This window comes from Anabrus simplex, chromosome 11 (assembly GCF_040414725.1).
Source record: "Anabrus simplex isolate iqAnaSimp1 chromosome 11, ASM4041472v1, whole genome shotgun sequence".
NCBI lineage: Eukaryota > Metazoa > Arthropoda > Insecta > Orthoptera > Tettigoniidae > Anabrus > Anabrus simplex.
Genome location: NC_090275.1, coordinates 54,316,224 through 54,342,024, shown reverse-complemented (window position 1 = coordinate 54,342,024; position 25,801 = coordinate 54,316,224). Strand labels below are relative to the sequence as shown.

Genomic DNA, 25,801 nt, shown 5'->3' with positions numbered 1-25,801 from the left:
GCTGAGTTACATTAAACGGCTTTTTAAACGAACGTTTGGGTTAGATTTTGTTTAGTTTCAAAATTAATAATAAAATAATTTCGTGTAGCTATTTCTAGCCGGGTGCATACCTTGTAAGGCAGACCCTGCGATGAGGATGGGCGGCATCTGCCATGTGTAGGTAACTGCGTGTTATTGTGGTGGAGGATAGTGTTATGTGTGGTGTGTGAGTTGCAGGGATGTTGGGGACAGCACAAACCCCCAGTCCCGGAGCCAATGGAATTAACCAATGAAGGTTAAAGTCCTCGACCCGGCCGGGAATCGAACCCGGGACGCTCTGAACCGAAAGCCAGTATGTTGTCCATTCAGCCAACGAGTCCGACTCCAAAATTACTTACCTGCTTTGTATCGTGAGTGAAACTGACTTGTTCTATAATTTCCAAGCATTTTTTTTATGTGGAGCAGTTGACACCAAAGTGGTGAAAGTCACATTTGTATATTGTTAGCTAGAACGATCTATCAGTTTTCTTTCATAAAGGCAGCTTTTACTTTAATACATTTACAAGAAAGTAATGTCTACGTCCACAATAACGACAGAAAAAAATATACTACACACAAGACAAACTAACTTATGAGGTTGAAACCACTTTAGTTAACAACATTCAGAAGATAAACAAGGTAACTCGTCTGGTTGTTACTTGAGACTGTATTGTTTTATTGAACAATCCGGAAGTAAAGTTTGGCTATTTATTCAGTATTATGATGAAATCACTTTTCTTGTTGGTGTCAAATCATGGAGAACATTGAAACTGTTAGGTTACCGCATAAAAATCGGAAGAAAAAAACCACATTTCTGGTTCTTCCCCGAAATTAGTGGATTAGCCAGGAATTTAACGACATCCAAACCAAACCAGATTCCATGGCACAAGATACCGAAAGGCCGTTGTCTACAAGGCAACCGCAGCTCAGTCCGAAGGCCTGCAGATTACGAGGTGTCGTGTGGTCAGCACAACGAAACCTCTCAGCCGTCATTCTTTCTAGACTGGGGCCGTTATCTCACCGTCAAATAGCTCCTCAATTGTAATCGCATAGTCTGAGTGGACCTCGAATCATCCTATATATACAGGTAAAAAACCCTGCCCTTGACGGGAATCGAACTCGGGTCTTCCGTGTAAGAGGAGCAGGCACGATACCCCTATGCCGCGGGGCCGGCTTTAACTAAATCCTTTTTTTTCTTCCTAATCTGTTGACCGTCCATGGTTGGCTTTCCCTCGGACTCATTGAGGTATACCACCTCAAGGGCGTGAGACTTTGGATCGGAGATACAAGTGGGGTGGACGACCAGTACTTCGTCCAGCGGCCTCACCTGTTACGCTGAACAGGGGCTTTGTGGGGGGATGGGAAGATTGGAAGTGGCCGTGGCCTTAAGTTAGGAACCATCCCGGCATTTGCCTGGAGGAGAAGTGGGAAACCACGAAAACCAGTTCGAGGATGGCTGAGGTGGGAATCGAACCCCGCTCTACTCAGATGACCTCCTGAGGCTGGGTGGACCCTTTTCCAGTCCTCGTACCACAGCCGGGAATAGAACCCGGGCCACTGGGGTGGCAGCTAATCATACTAACCACTACACCACGTGTAATACATGGCCACCATCAAGAGAAAGCACACTCGCTAATTAGGAGCAAAGAAACTAGACACTCTTTCAAATTGTTCCACTTCCAGCAATTCCCTTTATATTTGTGGTTTCATTTTATTAGGAAAATAAACGCGGACATTTTCCATAATTGGGGGCTGGGGCCCGTAAAGAGCTATTTCTGTTCTGAGGTATTAATCTTATGGTTCTCGGAGCTAGCGAGTATAAACAATGGCGGAACGTGTAAACAGCCACTTCATCAGGCTTGTGCAGAGACCAGCTGTCTGCTATTTTGTCAGTTACAATATGGTTGTCGACTGTGAGTTTCTAGACTACATTTAACAAAGCGACTACCGAAGCCTTAGCAGAACTCGTGCTGCTGGTGGCTGAAACTGATCTGGATTCAACTAAATGGGTTGTCTCTGCAAATAATAAAGACTAAGTATGAATGAGGTACAATCTGTATCCCAGAGAGCTTGAGGCATGGTGAAGTGAGGAAGAGGATCCGAGGGTTGATTGCCACTGAAGTGGGCTGCATACTGGTACAGCATCGAGTCAGAAATTTTACAGGTTTTTAAATTTGTACGTAGTTGGCAATGAGTGCAAAATGTGTGCAGGAAATATATTTTTTAATATTCTTAATCTGTTTACCCTCCAGGGTTGGCTTTTCCCTCGGACTCAGCGAGGGATCCCACCCCTACCGCCTCAAGGGTAGTGTCCTGGAGCTTCAGATTCTGGGTCCGGGGATACAACTGGGAGGGTGACCAGCACCTCGCCCAGGCGGCCTCGCCTGCTATGCTGATCAGGGGCCTTGCGGGGGGATGGGAAGATTGGAAGGGATAGACAAGGAAGAGGGAAGGAAGCGGCCGTGGCCTCAAGTTGGGTACCATCCCGACATTTGCCTCGAGGAGAAGTGGAAAACCACGGAAAACAACTTCGTGGATGGCTGAAGTGGGAATCGAACCCACCTCTACCCTGTTGATCTCCCGAGGCTGAGTGGACCCCGTTCCTGTCCTCGTACCACTTTTTCAAATTTCATGGCACAGCCCGGAATCGAAACCGGGCCTCAGGGGGTGGCAGCTAATCACACTAACCACTACACCACAGAGGCGGACAATAATAATAATAATAATAATAATAATAATAATAATAATAATAATAATAATAATAATAATAGTTGTCGTTGCTGTTTGAGACTGGTTTGATGCAGCTTTCCATACCACCCTGTCCTGTGCTAAACTTTTCATTTCTACGTAACTACTACATCCTACATCTACTCCAATCTGTTTGGTATATTCATACCTTGGTCTACCCATACCGTTCTTACCGCCTACTCTTCCCTCAAAAACCAACCGAACAAGTCCTGTGTGTCTTAAGATGTGTCCTATCATTTTATCTCTCCTTCTGGTAAAATCTCACCAAATTGCTCTCCTCGCACCAATTCGAATCAATATCTCTTCGTTCGTGATTCGATCTACCCTTCTCACCTTCAGAATTATTTTGTGACACCACATTTGAACAGATTATATTCTCTTTCTTTCTTCAATTTTTTTCTAATATAGCAATGTTCGAAGGGAGCAAAAAGTTATTTTCTTAAGAATGGCCTTCCTTGCTTGCGCTAGTCTGTATTTTATTTATTTATTTATTTATTTATTTATTTATTTATTTATTTATTTATTATCGTCTTGTCTAGTATGGCGTGGCTCAGGCTATAGAGCCTGCTATTATGCCCAACCATAATACACTGTTTAAATTAAATTCAACAACATACTGAAATTGTGTACCTTATAGACTAACTGGAAAAGCTTATCATCGAGTTCCTACGGTTAATATTTACATGAGGAAAGTACATTTTAGTATTTTATGTCTTCCTTACTTCTACCATCGTTAATTATTCTCCTACACTACTCTGGGGAGTTCTTTTCATTAATAAGATGTATTAATTTTATGACAAAATGAATAACTTAGTAAATTTTAGTACATTTTTCCAGAACGTGCATAATTTTTAATGTTGAGGAAAGTCAAAGTTACAAATAATTATAAAATACCCGTAATATATTTTTTAAATATTACAAAGACAAAGACAAAGTCAAAGACACCTCCGTACAGGCCATAAAGGTCTTTGGAGGAGTGGAAAGTAAAGGCTTCCACCATTGTTAACCGCGGCACGTGATGGAATAGAGTAGTTAGCTCTACGCCCTGCCGCCTTTGCCCCCCAGGAATTAACCTGGTACTCATTTTTGGTGTAGGCTGAGTGAACCTCAGGGCCATATGCACCTCCGGAAGTGGAAATCTCGTTTCTTAAATTTTTCGACTTCCTGACGGGGATTCGAACCCACGTCCTTCCGGGCGAACCGAGCACGCCTTTACCGCCTCGGCCAGGCAGCCCTTTTTTAAATATGAAAAATACCAAAACTAAAAAGAATCAGATCATTATTTAAGAAAAATTCCCTGTTAGATAAAAATCTATCCGCGCGACCGATCGCCAAACTGAAGTTTTCTCAGATTTAATTTGTTTCCATTCTTCTCTAAATAATAGTTGGGTTTTATTTTTATTTTTTTACAATTTGCTTTACGTCACTCCGACACAGATAGGTGTTTGACGACGATGGGATAGGAAAGGGCTAGGAGTGGGAAGGAAGTGACCGTGGCCTTAATTAAGGTACAGTCCAAGCATTTCCTGGTGTGAAAATGGGAAACCACAGAAAACCATCTTCAGGGCTGCCGACAGTAAGGTTCGAACCCACTATCTTGCGAAAGCAAGAAATTTGGCAAGCGTAAGATACTAAACAAACGGAGCGATAATTTTCACACTTGCCAGCACCTGCTTTCGTGGAAATAGGTATAACAACATTATAATTACCTTTAAAAGGCCTGGCAAAGACGCTGGACACTAAGAGAGGATTGCAGCAAGCATGACATTCATAACAAACGACTGCTCCTGATGTACTTCACACTGGATCAGTGTACTATATTCACCAATGCTTTCCAAACTGGGTGTCGCCTGAAAGTGTGGGGTGTCACGAAATATCTGGTCTAGGAAAGTGAAAAAGTGGAGCAATGAATTGTTTTCATATACTGTACATCTCACTGTGAAAGAAATAAAAATATTTAATTTTTGACTAGATCATCAATTTGTAGACAATAATAAATTAGAATGCAAATTTACTGATGGGAGTAGCAAGTATACACTACCCTGCACAACGGTTATGCTATGAGGTCTGCATAAACAGTAGGAGTACGACCCATCAGATCCCCTAGAATTTCACTCTCGTTACATTATGGATGAGAGGGCTGGACGACATTTCCTTTTAACCAAATTAGTTTGCAATCTAACATATTAATGCCTAAAAACCCGGGCTACATTCACACGTGTCACTCTGCTTGTAAACAATCAGAAATTCAAACTTACAGAAAAGTATTCCATCACTCGCATAAAAGCCTTGCGCATGATTTAGCGGAAACTGGAATGATAGCGCATTCCATCTTCACAATCACACTGCGCGTATGAAATAATAAAGGATTACAAAAGAGTCATCGAGCTTGTTTGGTGAGAGCTGGATATACCCGTGGATGGAAACATTACCTGTTCTATTCTCCAGCATATAGGCTACCCGTATAACTGTACAAGTACAGCCCGTTGTTTTCACAATCAGAAGGTACATGTGCACCCCTTGTAAGGCAGACCCGTGGGCGGATTCTGCTGTGTACACGAAACTGGGAGTAATTGTAGTGGAGGATAGTGTTGTGTGTGAGTTGCAGAGATGTTGAGGACAGCACAAACACCCAGTCCTCGAGACAAAGGAATGAACCATTTAATGTTAAAATCTACGTCTTGGCCGGGAATCGAACTCGGGCCTTATGAAATGAAAGCCGCTACGCTGACCATGCAGCCAAGGAGCCGGAGGTTTTTATAATAAATCCTGAGAATTATAGGTGTTCAATATCTTTTGATTGATATGATAGTGAACAATCACGCAAGTACTTAAAAAGTATCATGAGTGGGGTTTTTAAGCAGTAATAAGTTAGAATGCCTAGTAGGGAGTGTCATCTAGCCCATTCTTCCGAAATGTAGCGAGATTAACATAACTTTTAGCAGAAAACAGCTAAAAGTACATCAATTTAAGCGAAAAGAGCTAAAAAGTACATTAATATAATAGGAAAAGGGTTAAAAGTACATTAATATAATAGGAAAAGGTAAAAAGTACATTAATTTAGCAGAAAACAGCGAAACGTACATCAATTTAAGTGAAAAGAGCTAAAAAGTACATTAATATAATAGGAAAAGGGTTAAAAGTACATTAATTTAGCAGAAAACAGCGAAACGTACATCAATTTAAGTGAAAAGAGCTAAAAAGTACAGTAATATAATAGGAAACTTGTAGAAAGTACATTAATGTATTAGGAAACTTTTAAAAAAGTATATTAATTTAAGTGAAAACCGCGAAAATGTGCATCAATTTAAGTGGAAAGAGCTAAAAGGTACATTAATATAATAGGAAAAAGGTTAAAAGTACATCAATTTAAGTGAAAACAGCTAAAAAGTACATTCATTTAGCGAATGTTAGAGCAGAACTGTTGTTCAAGCTAGAGTGTACTTCTTGTTACTAGCTTTAGTAATTCTGCATCCTAACCTATTAATGCCTAAACATCTCCGTTCTACTGATCAACAATACCGTTGCAATGAATAATAATAATAATAATAATAATAATAATAATAATAATAATAATAATAATAATAATAACATAGAAGAAAGGATTCACAAGGTCGAAGGAGCATGCGGTATAACTAGGAATGCCTACAACAAAAAGCGTTTATCTAAGAACCTCAAAATACAATACTACAACACAGTAGTCGAACCGGAATATCTATACGCGAGTGAATGTCTAGTTCTGAATTACAAGCTGAATAACTTACAAGAACTGGAAAGAAAAATGTTGCGGAAAATACTCGGTCCGCTAAGAACTACAGAACACTGGAAATCAAGAAGTAATGAAGAAATATACCAGAACATAGAAAACATAACAAATACAATGAGGAAGAGGCAATTGATATTTTTTGGACATTTGTGTAGAATGGATGACAACAGATTAACCAAACATATATTCAAATGGCTTTGGAGCAAGAAGTCAATAACAAATTGGATTCATGAAGTCAAGAAAGAGCTGGAGAGAAACAATATAAGAGAAGAAGTAGCAACAGAGGGAGAGGTTTTTAGAAAGGAGTGTTAAAAATGGAAGTATTCCAAGGTCGGGAGGGAAAGAAAACAGGCTCAAAATGGTCCGAAGAGAGGAAAAGGAGACATATTGAGTAGATGAAGGAATATTGGAAGAAGAAGAAGAAGGAACAATAAAGGGTGAAGCATTTTCACGTGGTCCCTATAAGATCCTAACGGAGAAAGAAATAACAATAAAAATATCGTATGGCCTCAGCTACCGTGTGCAAGCATTTTAATTTGACGCCATCTGACTGCTCCCTCGCCCGCTTTATTCTAGGCCTGCAATATAGCAAAGTAAACCGAATCTCCCTTGGGCGTTTATGCCTGAGTTTTATTGAATATTGTCTGGTAAACACCCGAATGTGTCACCAGAGGTCTCTTAAATGCCGACATCTTTTGACATGGAGTGTCGCATGAACTTTTCCCCGCCCTTCGAAATGCCGACTCCCTCAACCGGGTTTGAACCCACTGCCTTGGGATCAGGAAGCTGACACTCTACCACTGATCCACAATGACTGACTATTGCTGTTAGTTGAGCATGTGCTAACACTAAAGAACTCTACCGCTGCAGTTATAAAAAAATCCAACCCGTCAACAACGGATAATGTTAGACTTCTTTGCTGATCAGCGCTGTAGCTAGACAGTCAACTCTCCAAGCTTGCGACTGTATTTAGTTCCATAATCTACTGCGCTCCAGTACGTGTGTGGAAACATTTCCACTGTGAGCCACGAAACCAATATAACTCCTTCTTTAAACACTCGCTAACTTTACAGACGAAAGACAAATAGAAGGTTCCCATTGAATCCCGGAAACGCCGAACGTATTGTAGATGTTAGCAGAAACATCTTAACAGTAGGGTATCGTCACCTTTTTTACACTGTCACTGTTGTAGCAGATTCGCTTTCTCTCTATTCATTTGTTTATGCTAGTAAAGAGATTCTTTAGAACCAGGCAAAAATGCTTCTTTAAACCAGAAACCAAAAGATAAACAAACTTGGAAGCGAGAGCTTACGCATATGGCGCCATTGTTCCTCATCTCCCTCGCTTGCTCTCGTTTCTCGAACGCATGGCTACATTCAGCTGTCATCGAATAAAAACGTTATTCATTTTCTCGCAGGTTTCCTCTGTTGTTTATAAAATGGCGGCTGTATATTGTTAGAGCTACAGTATCCATTAATTTATTATTGGTACAGCCTGGAGATGGAGTGAATATGGTGCAAGCAAGAACACGGTTTCCATTTTCATTATTTTGAAGTTTGTACTGTAGATGCAGTTCACTTAGGAATGACGTCACTAAATGTTAACGCAGATTTTATGGAAGCCCTCATGTTTGTGTTAAATACTAAAGAGTGTGTAAGTATTTATGGTTTCACAGAAATGAGAGTGTTAAAAAGTATGTTGAAATATTGAACACCTGGTGTGGCTGTTTTCGCTCGTCAGGCAATAACTAGCAGACTTATAAAAGTCAAACGAATATTTTTAGATTTCAGGTGGGTTTATAATTGTATCGGTCAGTGGAGGAAAGAACTAAGTCACTTTTCACTGAAAGGATGAACGATGTTTCCGTGGAAGTAGCACTTTACTAAAAGGGGTGCATGTTTAGGAATGGGAGAAGCCTCTTGAAAACATGTGAAATGCTACCTGAAGTATCACAGAAAAGAGATCATTTCTTCATCCTTGATACGGACACACCAACCCGCCCAAAGATTCATTTTTATTTACAGTATATAGAAAAATCAAATCGAAGACTATGTAATTACTGTACTGTAGATTAACGGAGGGAAGGGGAGGGGGGCGCAAGGCACTATTATTCAGCAGAGGTTTCCTTTACATGTCACAGTTATAATCAAAATATCTAGAAAGGAAACTGAAAGGGCCTGTGTCGGTAGCACGGCAGCAACTTTTGAAGTAAAATACAGACCGTATGATATGTATTGTTGAAATAAAGTAACTGCCCAATATGAGTTTGATATCTTATTTCTTAATTCTAAACATGTACGCCTCTGTAGTGTAGTGGTTAGCGTGATTAGCTGCCACCCCCGGAGGCCCGGGTTCAATTCCCGGCTCTGACACGAAATTTGAAAAATGGCACGGGGGCTGGAACGGGGTCCACTCAGCCTCGGGAAGTGGGTTTGATTCCCACCTCAGCCATCCTTAAAGTGGTTTTCCGTGGTTTCCCACTTCTCCTCCAGGCAAATGCCGGGATGGTACCTAACTTAAGACCACGGCCGCTTCCTTCCCTCTTCCTTGCCTGCCCCTTCCAATCTTACCATCCCCCCACAAGGCCCCAGTTCAGCATAGCAGGTGAGGCCGCCTGGAAGAGGTACTGGTCATCCTCCCCAGTCTCCGCAATGTCTCACGCTCCAGGACACTGCCCTTGAGGTGGTAGAGGTGGGATCCCTCACTGACTCCGACGGAAAAACCAACCCTGGAAGGTAAACAGATTAAGAATAAGAAGAATTCTAAACATTCACACATCTTCACGAACGTCTGTTCGAAATCACCGAGTGAATTGGCTTCACGGTTCGGGTCACATAGCTATGAGATTCCATTTGGGAGATAGTGGGTTCGAATCCCACAGTCGGTAGCCGTGAAGAATTTTCCCGTTGTTTTCCATTTTCTCAACAGGCAAATGCTGGGGTTGTACCTTAATAAGGTCACGGTCGCTTCCTTCTCAGTCCTAGCTCCGTCCTACGCCATTGTCGCCCTAAGTCCTCTCTCAGTCGGTGTAATATAAAACAGATAGTAAAAAAATTCCAAATCATTTTCCCCACTGAAGCTCAGAACACGCCTCACCACCTTCGGCCACTTTAACTTTGACGCTATACATTGGTGATTTGGATTATTGACAAACCACTCTCTTCTATCCAATGTTATTTGGATAATGCCGAATCAACTTATTGTTTATATGTTGTGACGTATTTATAAAAGAAAGGAATTTTCCGCAATTCTTCGCGCCATAACTTTCTCAAATGTGGTTCATTTTTGCCATACACGTGAAGGATCTACTGACACTGACGTGCTACCAAGGCAGAATTCAGAGCTAAAATAACTATTGGCCATGCGGCAGGAGAGATTTTAGTTCCTCAAGATGGCAGCACTATTGCATCATCCGATGACGTCATAGTGAGGTCACACATGTTGCTAGGTAATACACAGATCCTTCCTCTGCAAAAAGTAGATATTCAACATTGTCATCGCATCTAGAAATTATTTCGATTTAATTAATACGGTATTACGTCCCACTAACGTTTTTTGGTTTTCGGAGACGGCGAGGTGCCGGAAAATTATCCCTTACGAGTTCCTTTACGTGTTGTTAAATCTTCCAGCAGGAAGTTGACGTATTTGTTTGTGTTTTCTCGTAAAATTGATGGCATTTGTAACTGATTTTTGTCCTAATTATCAATATAGATTTGAGTGTAGAAACATTCAACATTTGTAAAAACGTTAGAAAAACGGAAAACCGACTGGAATGGTGGCATAACGTGAAATAACGGGACTGTCCAGGTGAAAAGGGGACGAAATTTAACCTTGATTTTAAATTGTTAAAAGGCCTTGATAAAAATATGTAGCCTGCGTTTGACAGATAGAGAGACGCATTAAATATAGGTATGTAAGTACCTTAGAAAACGTCGTCAGGGAATGGAGAAAAGCCCTCGAAGGGAAGGAAGTTCAAAGTGGACTCAGTTTTAAGGAATCAAATATAAAGTTCATATAGGCTAGATTACCTGAGTTTTGCAGATGATCTTGCAATCCTAGTAGCATCCGTTGAAGCAGCAGAGCGACAGATTAAGGAACTTTATCATCAGGCAGGCAAAATAGGTCTCAAAGTCTCAATTGAAAAAACAAAATATATGGCTAATATTAAGAATAATAATGTTGCCATTGATGCTTTCACGGCCCGTACTTATACACATGATACTGTATAGGCTTTTGGGCTTATGCCGTGTCAAGAAGCCTTTCTCGTGGACAGTCGAGATTTCTTCTGATGACGCAGAGCACAGTTCTCTGCGAAACGTAAAGAATTTCACCGTATTTTCTTGACACGGCATAAGCCCAAAAGCCTATACAGTATCATGTCTATAATAATAATGTTATTTGCTTTACGTCCCACTAACTACTTTTACGGTTTTCGGAGACGCCAAAGTGTCCGAATTTTGTCCCGCAGGAGTTGTTTTATATGACAATAAATCTACCGACACGAGGCTGACGTATTTGAGCACCCTCAAACACCACCGGACTGAGCCAGGATCGAACCTGCCAAGTTGGGGTCACAAGGCCAGCGCTTCAACAGCCCGGCGCCAATATTAAGGACAGTCCATTTAAGATAAAAACAACACAGGGCGATATTCAAAAGGCTTTCAAATATTTAGAAGAATGACTAGATATGAAAAACAGGCTGTGGAGGCAAGATGAATGAAAATGAAGGCAGCATGTGTGAAGAATCTTGAGATATAGAACAAGAGAACATTATCATGGGGAACTAAGATCCGACACTACCGGACAGCTTCTTTCTTCTTTGTCGTTTGGGCCTAATGAGGACCATGGGGCTCGTACCTTCTCGTCACTTGGGCCTTCTCTTTTCTCCCCTTCCGGTTACTCCATTTTCTGGCTGTAAGCGGACAGTGTTTCCTCCGTCCACGTAAGTCTGCTGGTCCCTGTGTTCTTCCTACTAGTAAGTGACGTTGAAAAAATTCCCCGCTGGATGGCGTGCCGAAACTATGGGCGGTCAAGTATGGACTCGTGCTGGATCCCCAGTTGTTCCAGATCCGACTTGATCGAAGAGATTCACTTGTTCCTGGATGCCTTTCCTCCACCTGCCATAGCGAAGATCCTGCTGGTAAGTCTGCAGGGGTTCATGTGGGTTCGGTGCCCACAAAAGACCAGGCACCATTTTCTTATACACATGATGATGTCTTCCTGATGTTTTTATAACTAATCGTTGTGCCGAATTCTGTAGGTGCCCCCCTCTTCTCTTACGAGTCCCAGTATTCTCCTCAGATCTTCGTTTCCTTGAGTTTCAGTTTCCTGAAAGAGCCTTTCCTGTTCCATTTACTGTACGTTTTTTGCGTTTTTCCCCACAACTTCCTTATGATGAAGTAGCGCCTTTTGAACAGACAATCCTCAAATAATAATAATAATAATAATAATAATAATAATAATAATAATAATAATAATAATACAAAATCCAAGGTGAAGTTCCACGGATGTCTCTCGCATTCCTTTGACATCAAAACAGGAGTCCGACAAGGTGATGGGCTATCCCCGATACTCTTCAACTGTGTTCTTGAAAAGATCATCAGAACCTGGCGGGTGAGATTACAGTCCATTGAGAATAGGAACCAAATCCAAGGGGATCGCAACAGACTGCTTAGCATTTGCCGATGATATTGTTGTTCTCTCAAACGACATAGAAACCGCTAGAGCTCAGGTTGAAATTTTAAAGGAAATTGCCGAACAAACTGGTTTGCAGATATCGTTTGAGAAAACAGAAGTAATGACTAACATCAAAGAGGCTCCACCAAAACTCCATACAAAATACGGGGACATCACCCGAGTAGACAAATTCAAATACCTGGGTGAGATCATCATGAAAAATGGACTGGACAAAGAAGCACTTCAGGAGCGAGTACGCAAACTGGAAATAGCCTACCAAACATCCCGCACAATCTACAACAAAAAATGCCTTTCCAGAAACACCAAGATACGTCACTATGAAACAGTTCTGAAGCCAGTAGTTCTATATGCAGCCGAAACCCTGTCTCTAAATGCCAACAAAGGACTCCTTGAAGAACTGGAGAAAAGAGAACGCAAAATTGTGAGAGGAATCTTGGGATCAAAGTACAGAAATGGAATCCATCAAAAGAGATCCAACAAGGAAGTCTACAGCAAAATAGAGAAAATTACCGACACAATCAGAAAAAGACGGGCACGATTTTACGGTCATCTGAAAAGAATGGACGGAAGAAAGTTAACTAAAGAAATCTTTCACTTTTTTGATTCAAACCCCAAAACCACAATTCCCTGGTTTAGAAATACCAAAGAAGACCTGCAAATGCTACATATCTCAGCTGAAGACGCCCTTAACAGAGATTTCTTCCGCAAGAAAATATTGACGAACGGGCTAAACCGAGACAAGCAACCGAAGAGAAGACACGGTGCCCCTTGGACAGAGGAACGTAAGCAGGCCCACTCACAAAGAATGAGGGAAAATTGGGCTCTAAAGAAGGCCAAGTTCAGTGTCAAATGTAACAAGACTTAACGTGGTCCTTTATGGCCCCAGCGAATTATATATATAATAATAATAATAATAATAGTATCTACAACAAAGAATCCATGTCAAGACATACAAAAATTCGGCATAACAACACAGTCATAAAACCAACATCCTTTACGCAAGTGAAACATTGGCACTCAACAGAAAGCAAGAACTTGAAGAAATTAAAAAAGAATAGAGCAAATTCATTAGGAAATTCTGAGGAGAAAGATACACCCAAGAATTAATTAATTAATTAATCAAAACAACAGAAACGTTCTCAAACATCGAAATTGACATTAGGAAAACACGCATGAATTTTTTCGGCCATCTGACTAGATTACCAGAAAATCGATTGATAAAAAGGATATTAGAATATGCAACCTCGCTTAAGAACTCAACACCCTCGCGTGACGAACTTCGAAAGAACCTCAGAAACGTAAACATAAGTTCAACAGACATTCTAGAAAGAGACTTCTTTAGACACATATAGAACAACTGGGAAGTTACATTAGAGCAACCACAACAAATATAGTACAGACCAAAGTGGTCGGAAGAACGTAAACAAGATATGATTGAGTTATTTGCTTAACACCTTCCAATATTGGGATAATTCGCTAATAATAATAATGTTCTTGGTTTTACGTCCCGCTAACTGGTTTTTTGGGACACCGTAGTGTCGGAAATTTTTCCCGCAGGGGTTCTTTCACGAGCCGAAAAATCCACCCAAATGAGGCTGGCGTGTGTGAGCACCTTAAAATATCACTGGACTGAGCCAGAATCGAACCTGTCTTTCAGACAGCTGTGAACCCAGAAGTTTTACTTGCATGAAAAATACTAAGCTTGAGAAATAAAACTTCAAAACTAGAACTGGGGAATATAGAATGAAGGATACGCAGAAATATCTTAGGACCCATTAAAAAAGGAAGGAACATGGAAGCTCAGAAAAAAATATGAAGTGCATAACACAGTGGGAAAAGTAACGGACGTCATCAGAGGCTGACTTTCTTCGGTCATGTGTTCCGTACGTCTGACAGCAAACTGACGAAACAGATCCTAACACAAGTTTGGAATCTCAAAGGTAAACCCAGATGGCACCAACGAGTGGCTGATGATTTGAGACTGAGCGAGATAATGCAGCAAGATGTCCTTTCGTTTAAACGAAAAATCCAGGATTGGAGGGTGCCTGACGATGAGGTCAAACCGGCGAAACGTCTTCCCTGGTGAGAGGACAGAAGAAATGCTCACATTGAGAGAATGAAGGACATGTGGGCAAGTATACGTAAACATGGTCCAATGAGGCTGTAACGGTGTTAAAATAATATACTGTAAGTATATCCAATACCAAAAAGGTCACTGAAATATTACTCATAGAGTGAAGCAATGGATCACAAACATAGCACCTCAGTCAGGGCACTCATATTGTTATGTGCCAGCTCCGTGTTGGTCCCTTTCGGTACTTCCAGGAAGGGGCTAGTGACTCACACGACCTGGGATCTCCCAGCCGACTTGTATTTGGGGCCGGCCTTTCCGTGTATTGTTCTCGTCGGCCGGCTTACCTGTGAGTTTCTTGGAGATTCAACAGGAATGTTCTGCCTCTAGTGACCTCGTGAAAATTCTGTATGAAATCATCCGAGCTGTAAAAAAGGAGGCTAGCCGCGGAGAGTTCGTCGGTGTTGGACTCGGAGTCAGATCTGGAGCCGGGGTCAGTGTTGGACTCCGTGGTGAAGTCGGTGAGAGACTCAGTGCGTTAGGGTTCGGTGGCTGGGCTGAAGGCGACAGAGGTGTTGGCTGTCACTAGTGTCCCACCGAGGTCTGAACCAGGAGCTGTTGTTGTAGTGACGGAGAGACCAGTGAGTAGGTGGAGACGAAATAACGGAAGACTGTACTGAGTGTTCGTGTATTTCTGTGTACTGAGCTCAGCGAGGGAAGGCGCTATCGCGAGTGTGAAATAGACCTGTGTTAATGTTCGCTGTTGTGAGTATCGTCCTGCTGTCGAATACTGCTGAGCTTAATGGTTGTTCCCTGCAGGCGACTGTGTAAATTACTGGACTGTCAGTGGAGTCGAACCAACGAACAGTCATCGCGTGTTGTGTAGCCAGTGGCCCTGGGTTCAGATCCAGCTGTCTACACACAACTGCTGTATGAGGTGGCTGGACTTGGGGAAAGTGAAAGTAAGGGATAAGCATCCGCAGGTATAGCAACGGGCTGGACCTCCTATTGTGCCGTAAGGAATAGGGACTTGTGAATAGACTTGTAATTAGTAAGTGTGGCCATTCATAACTGGTTAGAATTGTGTGTATTTTAAATATGTGTGTGTGTGCGGTCATTAGGTCATACTAAAATAAATTACAATAATGAGACAGATGGAGTTTTATTCGTAACAATAAAAATATTGTGACAATACTAGCGATGTAAATAACGAAGCAACTCTAAAAATTATTGGAAACCAAAGATTTGGCTCTGGAAATGTGGAGGTTTCTAGGGACGTATGTGAAGAATGGTGTAAGATTAACTATAACCTAGTAATGAATCAAAGATTTTAACATGGATATATTTTGGGGCTGGGGGTCTATCTGGAAGTATCGCCATCAATTTCCCGCCACCGCTGTAACCATGGCAACCACTGTTCATCTTCTCACTGTGCACTGTCTTGTTGTAACTAAGAGCTTGAGATGGTGGTGGTGATTATTGTTTTAAGAGGAAGTACAACTTGGCAACCATCCTCTATATAACACTAATCAGAGGGAAATATAGAAGGGATCCGACACTTCGAAAAATGAAGATATCGGTCAAAGAAAGACAAGGGCCACGAAGGGCGTGAAAATGAAAGACTCCCTAGCCCTCGCAAACCTAATAGCGTCGGGGTCGGAAGAGAACAAGAGTTGACCAAGAGAGGTCGGATAGGATAGATGAAAGTGAGGAGCCTGGCACAAGTAAGTGGAAGCAATGCCAGGACTCAGCTGAGGGCCCCGTGGTCGCCAACCCACGCTCCAAAGTTCAGAGCCCCTGGGGATAAGAGCTTGAGAAACTCTCGTGTCAGGTGAACGTCGTTCAACTCTGCAGTACAGAATTAAAATCCTAAAACCGGCTGTAAAATTATCCGAGGGCCTTGGAATAAGAGATAGACACGCTACCTTAAACCAATGGGCTGGCTAATAGTAATCTATATATTATAATAGTTTACTAAAAACAGCTTTGGCAAATCCGTACATCCGTTCCACTGGACCTATTTGCTTCATTTCTGCTTTATTCTGTCCGAAATTATCTGACGGTTAATTATGAGACTTGATAGCTCTGTAAGTTGAGCCAACTTTGAGTAATCAAAATCAAATCGTTAAGTGATCACTCCAATAATTGCAGACAAAGGCTTACTCTAATCAGCAATACATCATGTGCTTTGCAGGTTGCTAAGCGACTAACACTTTCAATAATATTCCGATCCTTAGTAATGTCATTGCTTGCACCCACGTTTGATTATTACTTGTCAAGCCAGAGAGTATACACTTTCCTCTGATGACGGAAGAATACTATTCGCTGCTAGATACTCTTTGATTATTTAATCATTCCCCGCTTTCAAATATATTCAACAGATAGCAGTGTGTTCCTAATAACTAGAGCCCGGAATTTTATGCACTAATAGGTTACAATGCAAATGAAGCGAGAAGCAAGTATAGTCTACGTTCACAACGATTATGCTATGGGGTTTGCATAAACATTAGGGGTACGACCCATCAGAACCCCTATAATTTATGTTACTCTTCCTACATTATGGAACAGCGGGTGGCCGGCATTTCCTACTAACCAAATTAGTTTGCAATCTAAGCTATTACCGCACGAAAATCCGGGGTTTAGTCATGACATTTCATAGTATTTAACTGTATTCAACTACTGCAATGCATGTGGATGAATTACTAATTTTTATTTTGAAGTGGAAACAGTGCCTTTTGACCTTTTGAACAGACACTTCTCCTCAATTATGTAACACGGCCTGTCCTATTAGTAAAGTACATTTATTGTTGATGTTACTTCTACAAAAAAAATTACGGCGCACCGACACAGACAGGTCTTATGGCGACGATTTGATAGGAAAGGGCTAGGAGTGGGATGGAAGTGGCCGTGGCCTTAATTAAGGTTATTGGCTGGTATGAAAATGGGAAGCCATGGAAAACCACCTTCAGAGCTGCCGACAGTGGGGTTCGAATTCACTATCTCCCGGATGCAAGCTCGCAGCTGCGCGCCAACTCGCCTGGTCGTTGATGTTACTTCTTAAAAACGAACTTCAGTTTGTACGTGAAGCGAAGTTACTTATTACTATGAAGTTCAAAGTGAGCTGTCTTCCGCAGCAATAGATGTGGTCGTTTTCCGAGTCTCTTGGAGATGTCCTCTGCTCTATTGTTGAGCTCAAGGACAGGAAGTTTGAACTAGCAGGCTGTATACACATACAACGGAAGTACTCACAGTGATAGACATAAAAGAGGGCCTCAGCTTGATTGATTAATGATTTATTTTATCTGGCTCACACAACAGTATACATAACATGAACTGCGTGTGCTCAGAATAGCTGAATAGATGAAGTGGTAACAATTGGACTAAATATTTAACATCCTACAGCCAGTTAACAGGCGCACGAACAATAGACTTGCTCAAAACTTATTCTGTAATAATAATTTCGTGTGGCTATTTCTAGCCGAGTGCAGCTCTTGTCAGGCAGACCCTCCGATGAGGTTGGGCGGTATCTGCCACGTGTAGGTAGCTGCGTGTTATTGTGGTGGAGGATATTGTTATATGTGGTGTGTGAGTTGCAGGGATGTTGGGGAAGGCACAAACACCCAGCTTCCGGGCCATTGGAATTAACCAATGTAGGTTAAAATCCCCGACCCGGCCGGGAATTGAACCCGGGACCCTCTGAACCGAAGGCCAGTACTCTGACCATTCAGCCAACGAGTCGGACAACTTATTCTGTAGAACACCACCACGAAAGGACTAATGCGAAGTATATTCTTTCCATGCAGGGTTATGTTGGATGATGATGCTGATGAGGGTGGTGGTGATGATGTTGATAATGGCATCTGGCCTCTTGATGTTACCACAAAGACGAACACACGAAATGCTCTCAGTTATGTACACTGTATTATTTACAAGTTATTTACACATTATACACACACAAACTAATAAACTGCCACCAAGAACAAAACACTGCTACGAAGAAGCAGAAGAAGGCTGGAGAACTGCAACACTTGCATGTCAACCAACTGCCAACGTAACAAATTCACATACTCGATTAACGACTTGCACTCATAACTCTCACTAAAACAACTCTACTCAACCCTCAAGACTGCCTCTTTATATACATTGCCTGAACAGGCTTCTAGAGGAATATGATATTCACTTGGTGCCAAGTCGGGAGAGTAAGGTGGGTGTGGCAGCACCGTGAATCCCGTTTGATCCCATTTGGTAATGGGGCCATGTCTCGTCATCAGTTACAAGCTTAACCATGGAGTCGGCTGGATGTTGGTCATGGCGTTGCAAAAGTTGTCTGCACACGTCCACACGCCTCTGCTTTTCATCTGCAAACAAGAGTCTAGGCACTCAGGTGGATGACACCTTCCCCAACTCTAAGTGGCCGTGCACGATCCGCTGCAGGTTGTTTCGGCTAATTCCCATGGCTGCCTCCATTTCTGTAAATGTGTTGCATGGATGCATTTGTTTCCTTGGATGGCCTGTTCGACCCGGGCAATGTAGGCTGGCGTTGACACTGCCACATTCCTTCCAGAACTGGTTCGCTTGTCCACCGATGTGGACCACCCAGTTGTAAACTGTTTTCCGTGATGGCGCATGTTCTCCACAGACTGCCACCAACCGCCAATACATTTCTGCAGTGGGCTCGCCTTCTTTACATAGGAACCAAGTTGTATAGCACTGTCCCTGTCGGTTGCTTTCCATGTTGTCTGCTCCTACGCTGACAGTGTTGTTATGAAATGGCTATGACGAAAGCATTCGTTTGTCCCTGTTCGTGTGCTGCTACCAAACGGTGGAATAAGACACTAGTTACACGTCACCACCTTCAAAATGAAATGTGAACCATACCCGGACGTACAAAAAATAAAGTTGATAACAATATAGTCCGTTATTCGTAGCTCCTTCTTCAGTGTGTCCCACTCCCAGCGAGGCCGGGAGACAACATGCATGTTCCTAGTGGTATATTCATGACCTCCCGCGTATTCTATTACCGATAAGAAGAAAAGAAGAAACGCATAGATTGGACATAAATTATCATCATGGAAGGCTGTGGAAGGAAGAAATTGTAGGGGAAGGCCTAGACTGGAATATACTGACCAACTGATGGATGAACTGGGATGCCAATCTAATATAGAACTGAAGAAGAATGGCACAAAACAGGAATCTTTGGAGCGCTGCTGTCAACCAACATTAGGGTTATAAACTTTAATAGTAGTTATTGTTTATTTATGCACCCAATAGCCTTTATAATGAGTACTAACCTTTTTTTATGGGTGGTGTTGAAAGTGGTGTCCTTCAGCATTCAAACATTCCTCGCATCTTGTAATGAAATGATATTCACACGCATAAGTTCTTGTTGCGTAATTGTCCTAATTACCATTATATTGTTTTTAAGTTCATCTATGGTGTGAGGATTATTTCTGTAAACTTTATTTTTCAATGTTCCCACAAATATAAGTCGTACACAGTAAGATCGGGCGAGCGGAGAGGTGCCATAAACCTTTCGATATTATCCTATCATCAAAACCCCCCTCTATTTCTTGCAAAGAATTATGTGCAGTATGAGCTGTGGCAGAATCCTGAATGAACACACCGCTTGGAACGTGCGTGTGCATGTCGACTGCCGGCCCCGCTGGGAGCGGGACATATACCAGGCGGCCCGCGAGCGCCGTACTTTCTACTTACAATTGTCCCGCATGCACTAGTGATGTATGGGATGCCTAATCACTTATTTTCGAAGGAGCGCTACAACGTTCTGTATCTTGGATTTTGTGAAACAAATAGCAGTCATTTTACTGCGCATGTTCCATAACAGGATGCATTTGTAAATACGCCAAAGATTCAGAAAAGAAAATTTAATAACTTATTAATGTATACACGTGTAGACATTCCACTCTATAAAATAGTTGTTTGTATGGAACAAAAACTAACACTGTTCGGCGAAATACGTGTGTAGAAGGCAAACGTCTGTTTGGAACTTGGGCTGCGTTCCGACCAAGTTCTCCAAATTAAAATGATGTCTGTGTATTCGTTGTTTTGAACACACTAGCCATTGCCGATATGCAGAAAGTAAATGCCGTGCAGCTGTGCCATACACCAGCCTAGTATTAGGCGGTCGAAAGCGAGATTTACTAATGCAAAGGGTTGCATTAGACGGGTAGCGCTGAGTAACATTGTGCGAGCGACCGTCCGGTTGTTCTCTCTTCATATTCTGTCGTAACCTACCTGCTGGCAGTAGTGTCCCTGTGAAAATCAGTTAGTAGACATCCCATTCATCATTTGTGCATGCGGGACATCCATAAGTAGGAAGTGCGGCGCTCGCGAGCCGCCTGGTATATATTCATGTATAGGCTATACGCGTATTTCGTCCAACAGAGTTTCACGTAAGAACTTACGGATCGGCCAAGGCACATACAAACAACTTTTTGGTAGAGTGCAATATGTGTACGTGTAATAAATTAATGAGTTATTAAACTTTATTTTCTGCATCGCTGCCGTGTTTACTTAATGTTCCTTGTTGCAGAACGTTGTAGTAAAATGACTGCTATTTGTTTCATTTCCAAAATATAGCACGTTGTAGCGCTCCTCTGTAAACCAGTGACTAGGCATCCCGTTCATCAATAGTGCATGCGGGACACTTATTCATAGAAAGTACGGGGCTGAACGACCACCTGGTATATTTCGTTCCGTTCCAGCACTGGCTTTCTCGGTTTTAAAAAATACGTTTGTCCCAAACAGGTAAGGTCAGAAACCCAGTAGGTGAGTTCTTACATTACCACAGCCACAGCGGTACAAAGTATTGGATAGGGTAGGAGGGAGAGGGGTTAGCCCTCCATCCCTCAGTTGGAATGACCTGTGTTTGATTATTTTGCCTATGTGTGTTGCAGTTCTTGTAGCGGAAAGTCTGCGGATGGGCCCGGGAGAACGCACGTCAGCTCCTTGTACCACCCCGAACAGTAAACGGAAACGCTCGTGGTCTCGAGCTGTCTTCTCTAACTTACAACGTAAAGGGCTCGAGAAGCGCTTTCAGGTCCAAAAGTACATCACCAAACCTGACCGACGGCAGCTAGCAGCAACGTTAGGACTTACAGATGCACAGGTAATGTTATGGTGTCTCTATTTCACAGTCATTGAAGTCAGTTAAATCGGATGTACACTGACAGTAAATTACCCAAAGATAAATATATCATGTAAACTATAAAAATAAAAGCTAATATAGAATTGCATTAATCCATTACAGCCCAGTGTTCTGTATTAAATAATAGAGTACTCCCATCCCCATCGCCTGAAACTAGAGAGAGAGAGAGAGAGAGCACTCTTTTGATTGCAATTCATGAAAGTTTGATACATGCATTACATTTCCCTCTTATAATTATTTGACTGTTACTACACTAGATATCATTTATTTTGTCCTAGACGTTAACAATGCTATATTGTCTAGGAAAACATGTAGGCTATATTTCCTTAGCTTATTTAATGCTGTCCAGCTCCATGGCTAAATGGTTAGCGTGCTGCCCCTTGGTCACAGGGGTCCCGGGTTCGATCCTCGTCAGGGTCGGGAAGTTTAACCATAATTGGTTAATTTCGCTGACACGGGTGCTGGGTGTATGTGTCGTCTTCATCATTTCATCCTCATCACGACGCGCAGGTCGCCTACGGGAGTCAAATCAAAAGACCTGCATCTGACGATCCGAACTTGTCTTCGGACACTCCCGGCACTAAAAGCCATACGCCATGGCATTCATTTAATGCTTACTTTTGTGTTACAAGTCTTTTGGAGTATCCTACCATTAATAACATGCCTCACTTAACGGCTGAATTGTGAATAAAAGATAATGACACGACCATACAACCATTTATACATTACTACATCTGACATTAATTCTTAACCAACTAGTAATTATATTCATTTTTCTTCGATATTCAGGCTTCTTATCCATCATATCCTTATCCTTCATTACTCTAGTTTGTATTTTTTGACGTTTTTAATTTCATTTTGGTTTTCCGTGGTTTCCCATTTTCACACCAGGCAAATGCTGGGGCTGTACCTTAATTAAGGCTACGGCCGCTTCCTTCCAACTCCTAGGCCTTTCCTATCCCATCGTCGCCATAATTCCTATCTGTGTCGGTGCGACGTAAAGCCCCTAGCAAAAAAGAAATTTCCTTTTTCCATATACACTGACTGACAGAGCAAATGCAACACCAAGGAGGAGTGGTTCGAAAGGGATGAAAGTTGGGGAAAAAACAGAGTCGGCACGGAAGAATAATTGATGTTTATTTCAAACCGATATGCAGGTTACACAATGCGCACGGCATCGACTCAGTAGGATGTAGGACCACCGCGAGCGGCGATGCACGCAGAAACACGTCGAGGTACAGAGTCAATAAGAGTGCGGATGGTGTCCTGAGGGATGGTTCTCCATTCTCTGTCAACCATTTGCCACAGTTGGTCGTCCGTACGAGGCTGGGGCAGAGTTTGCAAACGGCGTCCAATGAGATCCCACACGTGTTCGATTGGTGAGACATCCGGAGAGTACGCTGGCCACGGAAGCATCTGTACACCTCGTAGAGCCTGTTGGGAGATGCGAGCAGTGTGTGGGCGGGCATTATCCTGCTGAAACAGAGCATTGGGCAGCCCCTGAAGGTACGGGAGTGCCACCGGCCGCAGCACATGCTGCACGTAGCCGTGGGCATTTAACGTGCCTTGAATACGCACTAGAGGTGACGTGGAATCATACGCAATAGCGCCCCAAACCATGATGCCGCGTTGTCTAGCGGTAGGGCGCTCCACAGTTACTGCCGGATTTGACCTTTCTCCACGCCGACCCCACACTCGTCTGCGGTGACTATCACTGACAGAACAGAAGCGTGACTCATCGGAGAACACGACGTTCCGCCATTCCCTCATCCAAGTCGCTCTAGCCCGGCACCATGCCAGGCGTGCACGTCTATGCTGTGGAGTCAATGGTAGTCTTCTGAGCGGACGCCGGGAGTGCAGGCCTCCTTCAACCAATCGACGGGAAATTGTTCTGGTCGATATTGGAACAGCCAGGGTGTCTTGCACATGCTGAAGAATGGCGGTTGACGTGGCGTGCGGGGCTGCCACCGCTTGGCGGCGGATGCGCCGATCCTCGCGTGCTGACGTCACTCGGGCTACGCCTGGACCCCTCGCACGTGCCACATGTCCCTGCGCCAACCATCTTCGCCACAGGCGCTGCACCGTGGACACATCCCTATGGGTATCGGCTGCGATTTGACGAAGCGACCAACCTGCCCTTCTCAGCCCGATCACCATACCCCTCGTAAAGTCGTCTGTCTGCTGCAAATGCTGTAGAACAGGTTAGTACTGACCAGAGTGTGTTCAACAGTGAAAGAGGAAGATATATCTTCCTTGCTTAAGCATGGAGTGACGTGAATACGAAACCAAGCTAGCTGTAATTGCCTTGCACAATGTAGCATTTTCTTAACCCTGAAACAGATGAAATTCAGCAAGAGGTTCGTCTACCGGACAATTCAGCTATTTACTGATAGACGTAGTGTAGTTGGTCGTCGTCACTGTCTGAGAATAGTGGCGTCCCATATCCGGCGAAAACCAATCCGAAAGCAGATGACGGCACGGGAAGTCAACATTTCACCACGATCAATATCCAGGGCACTTTCTGAAGATCATGGTGTTACAACCTATCGGCACAGTACCGGGCATGTCCTGACTCCGCACCTGAAGCAGCAGAGGAAACTGAAAACAAGGCAGCTTCTTCAGCGGTAACACCAAGAATTCGTTCTTCACTCTTGAAGAGAGCTTTAACCCCTAAAATGATAAGGGTATATGCGGTAAGTTCTCGGAAAGCTCGTCAAAGAGTTATAAAGGTCACCACCTCTCTTCAGTCATGGGTTTATAAGGACTTGAATAAAGTATCAGCATCGAAACCGACTTTCAGCCTATTAGGTCGTGTCACGTACATTTAGTACGTGTTGAATTGGTAGAGCAACCGACGCGAAATCGGGAGGTTGTGGGTTCGGATCCCACTGGTGTCTGGTTGGCCATTTTTGTTCTGTACTTAACATCTCTTCAACACGTACTAAATGTACGTAACACGACCTAATAGGTTGAAAGTCGGTTTCGATTACAATGCGGTTGTGAAAATTCAATATTCAAAGTATCAGCATGTTAAACAGTGATCCCAGGACCTTTCAGTAAAATTCTGTGCCAGCTCATAAATCAAGGATGGCTCAACAGTGGCTGCAGGCCTATGCACCAGACTTCATCTCAACTGCCGAATAGCCTTCTGGTATCCCCGATCTTAACCCCCTGGACTTCAAACTATGGGCAGTATTAGAGGGACATTCTGCAAGAAGGGACATTCGTCGCGTAAAAGTCTGAAGCGTTCCATGGTTCAGCGGTGGCGGAGTTCCCCATTGATACCATCCGTTCAGAGATAGATGACTGGCTAAAGACGCTGAAAGCCTGTGTGCATGCCATCGGTAGACATACTGAAAACTGATTTGTGCAAACTGTGAGTAATGTGCATGTTTATAACATATTTTCAAATCATATTTCATATATTCACAAAATATTTTGTGACAGTATTTATGGCTGGACTAGGTATAATTTCACGCGGTATGTGTCACGATACCTCAGACATGTTTACATATGCACTGTACGCCAATGTTTGAGAAACAGCGATGCTAAAGCCAGAACAGATTTGATATTTGTCCGATAGGAGCCATTTTGTCGTGTAATAAGTTTTACAAAACTTGTGGTGTATAGGCAGCACGCGTAGGACTGAGGTGAACGTGGCAAAAGTACCGAGTCTGCTTTTGACCGTATTCGAACTGTCATAATTACAGCGCGAAATTTAATCAGCTCTGGCTCATGATTTAGACTCTAACAAAAGTTTGAAAATGATCACTTAGCTAGTAATTATTAGTGCATAAGTTCTTAGCTTTTTTCCATAAGTTTATTATTAAATATATCAGATACACATACTGTAAGAAAAAAGTTAATCATCAGTATTCTCCTTCACTATTTACAACAGTCCACGCCTGTAGAAATCGCGTGGTTTTCAGTCGAAGAATTCGTCAAGCCATGTTCGGAGCGCATTTTCATTCGGAAAGGAAACTTCTTGAATGTTGTTCGATAGAAAGCGGAAAAGTTGAAAATCTGAGAGCTCAAAGATCGGTTTTGTCTGGTTAGCAGAGTGTGGTCATGGAGTAGCGTCACTTCACCCAGTCTGGCTGGTCATTTTTCTTGGATTGTGTCAGCAATACGTTTCAATTGTTGGCAGTAAATGTCAGCGGTGACGGTTACACCTCGGGAAATCACCATCGCTGTACCACCAGATGCATAACATGTTTTGTGGATGCTTTTTTGTTTCGGCTCAACGATTCCTTTCTTTCCCTTTATGTTAGCATAAAGACATCATTTTTCGTCACCGGTAATGATACGGAATAGGAATGCTTGGTGTTGTTCA

General features: G+C 42.6%; 1 protein-coding gene across 1 annotated transcript in view; it reads left to right on the top strand.

Moving 5' to 3' along the window:
* The window catches only part of LOC136883307 (H2.0-like homeobox protein), a 71,832-nt gene that overhangs the window by 32,933 nt on the left and 13,098 nt on the right, over positions 1-25,801 (top strand). Inside the window, exon 3 of the mRNA XM_067155542.2 lies at positions 21,218-21,429. Within this exon, the coding sequence (XP_067011643.1) occupies positions 21,218-21,429 (212 nt within the window). The remainder of the gene's footprint in view (positions 1-21,217; positions 21,430-25,801) is intronic.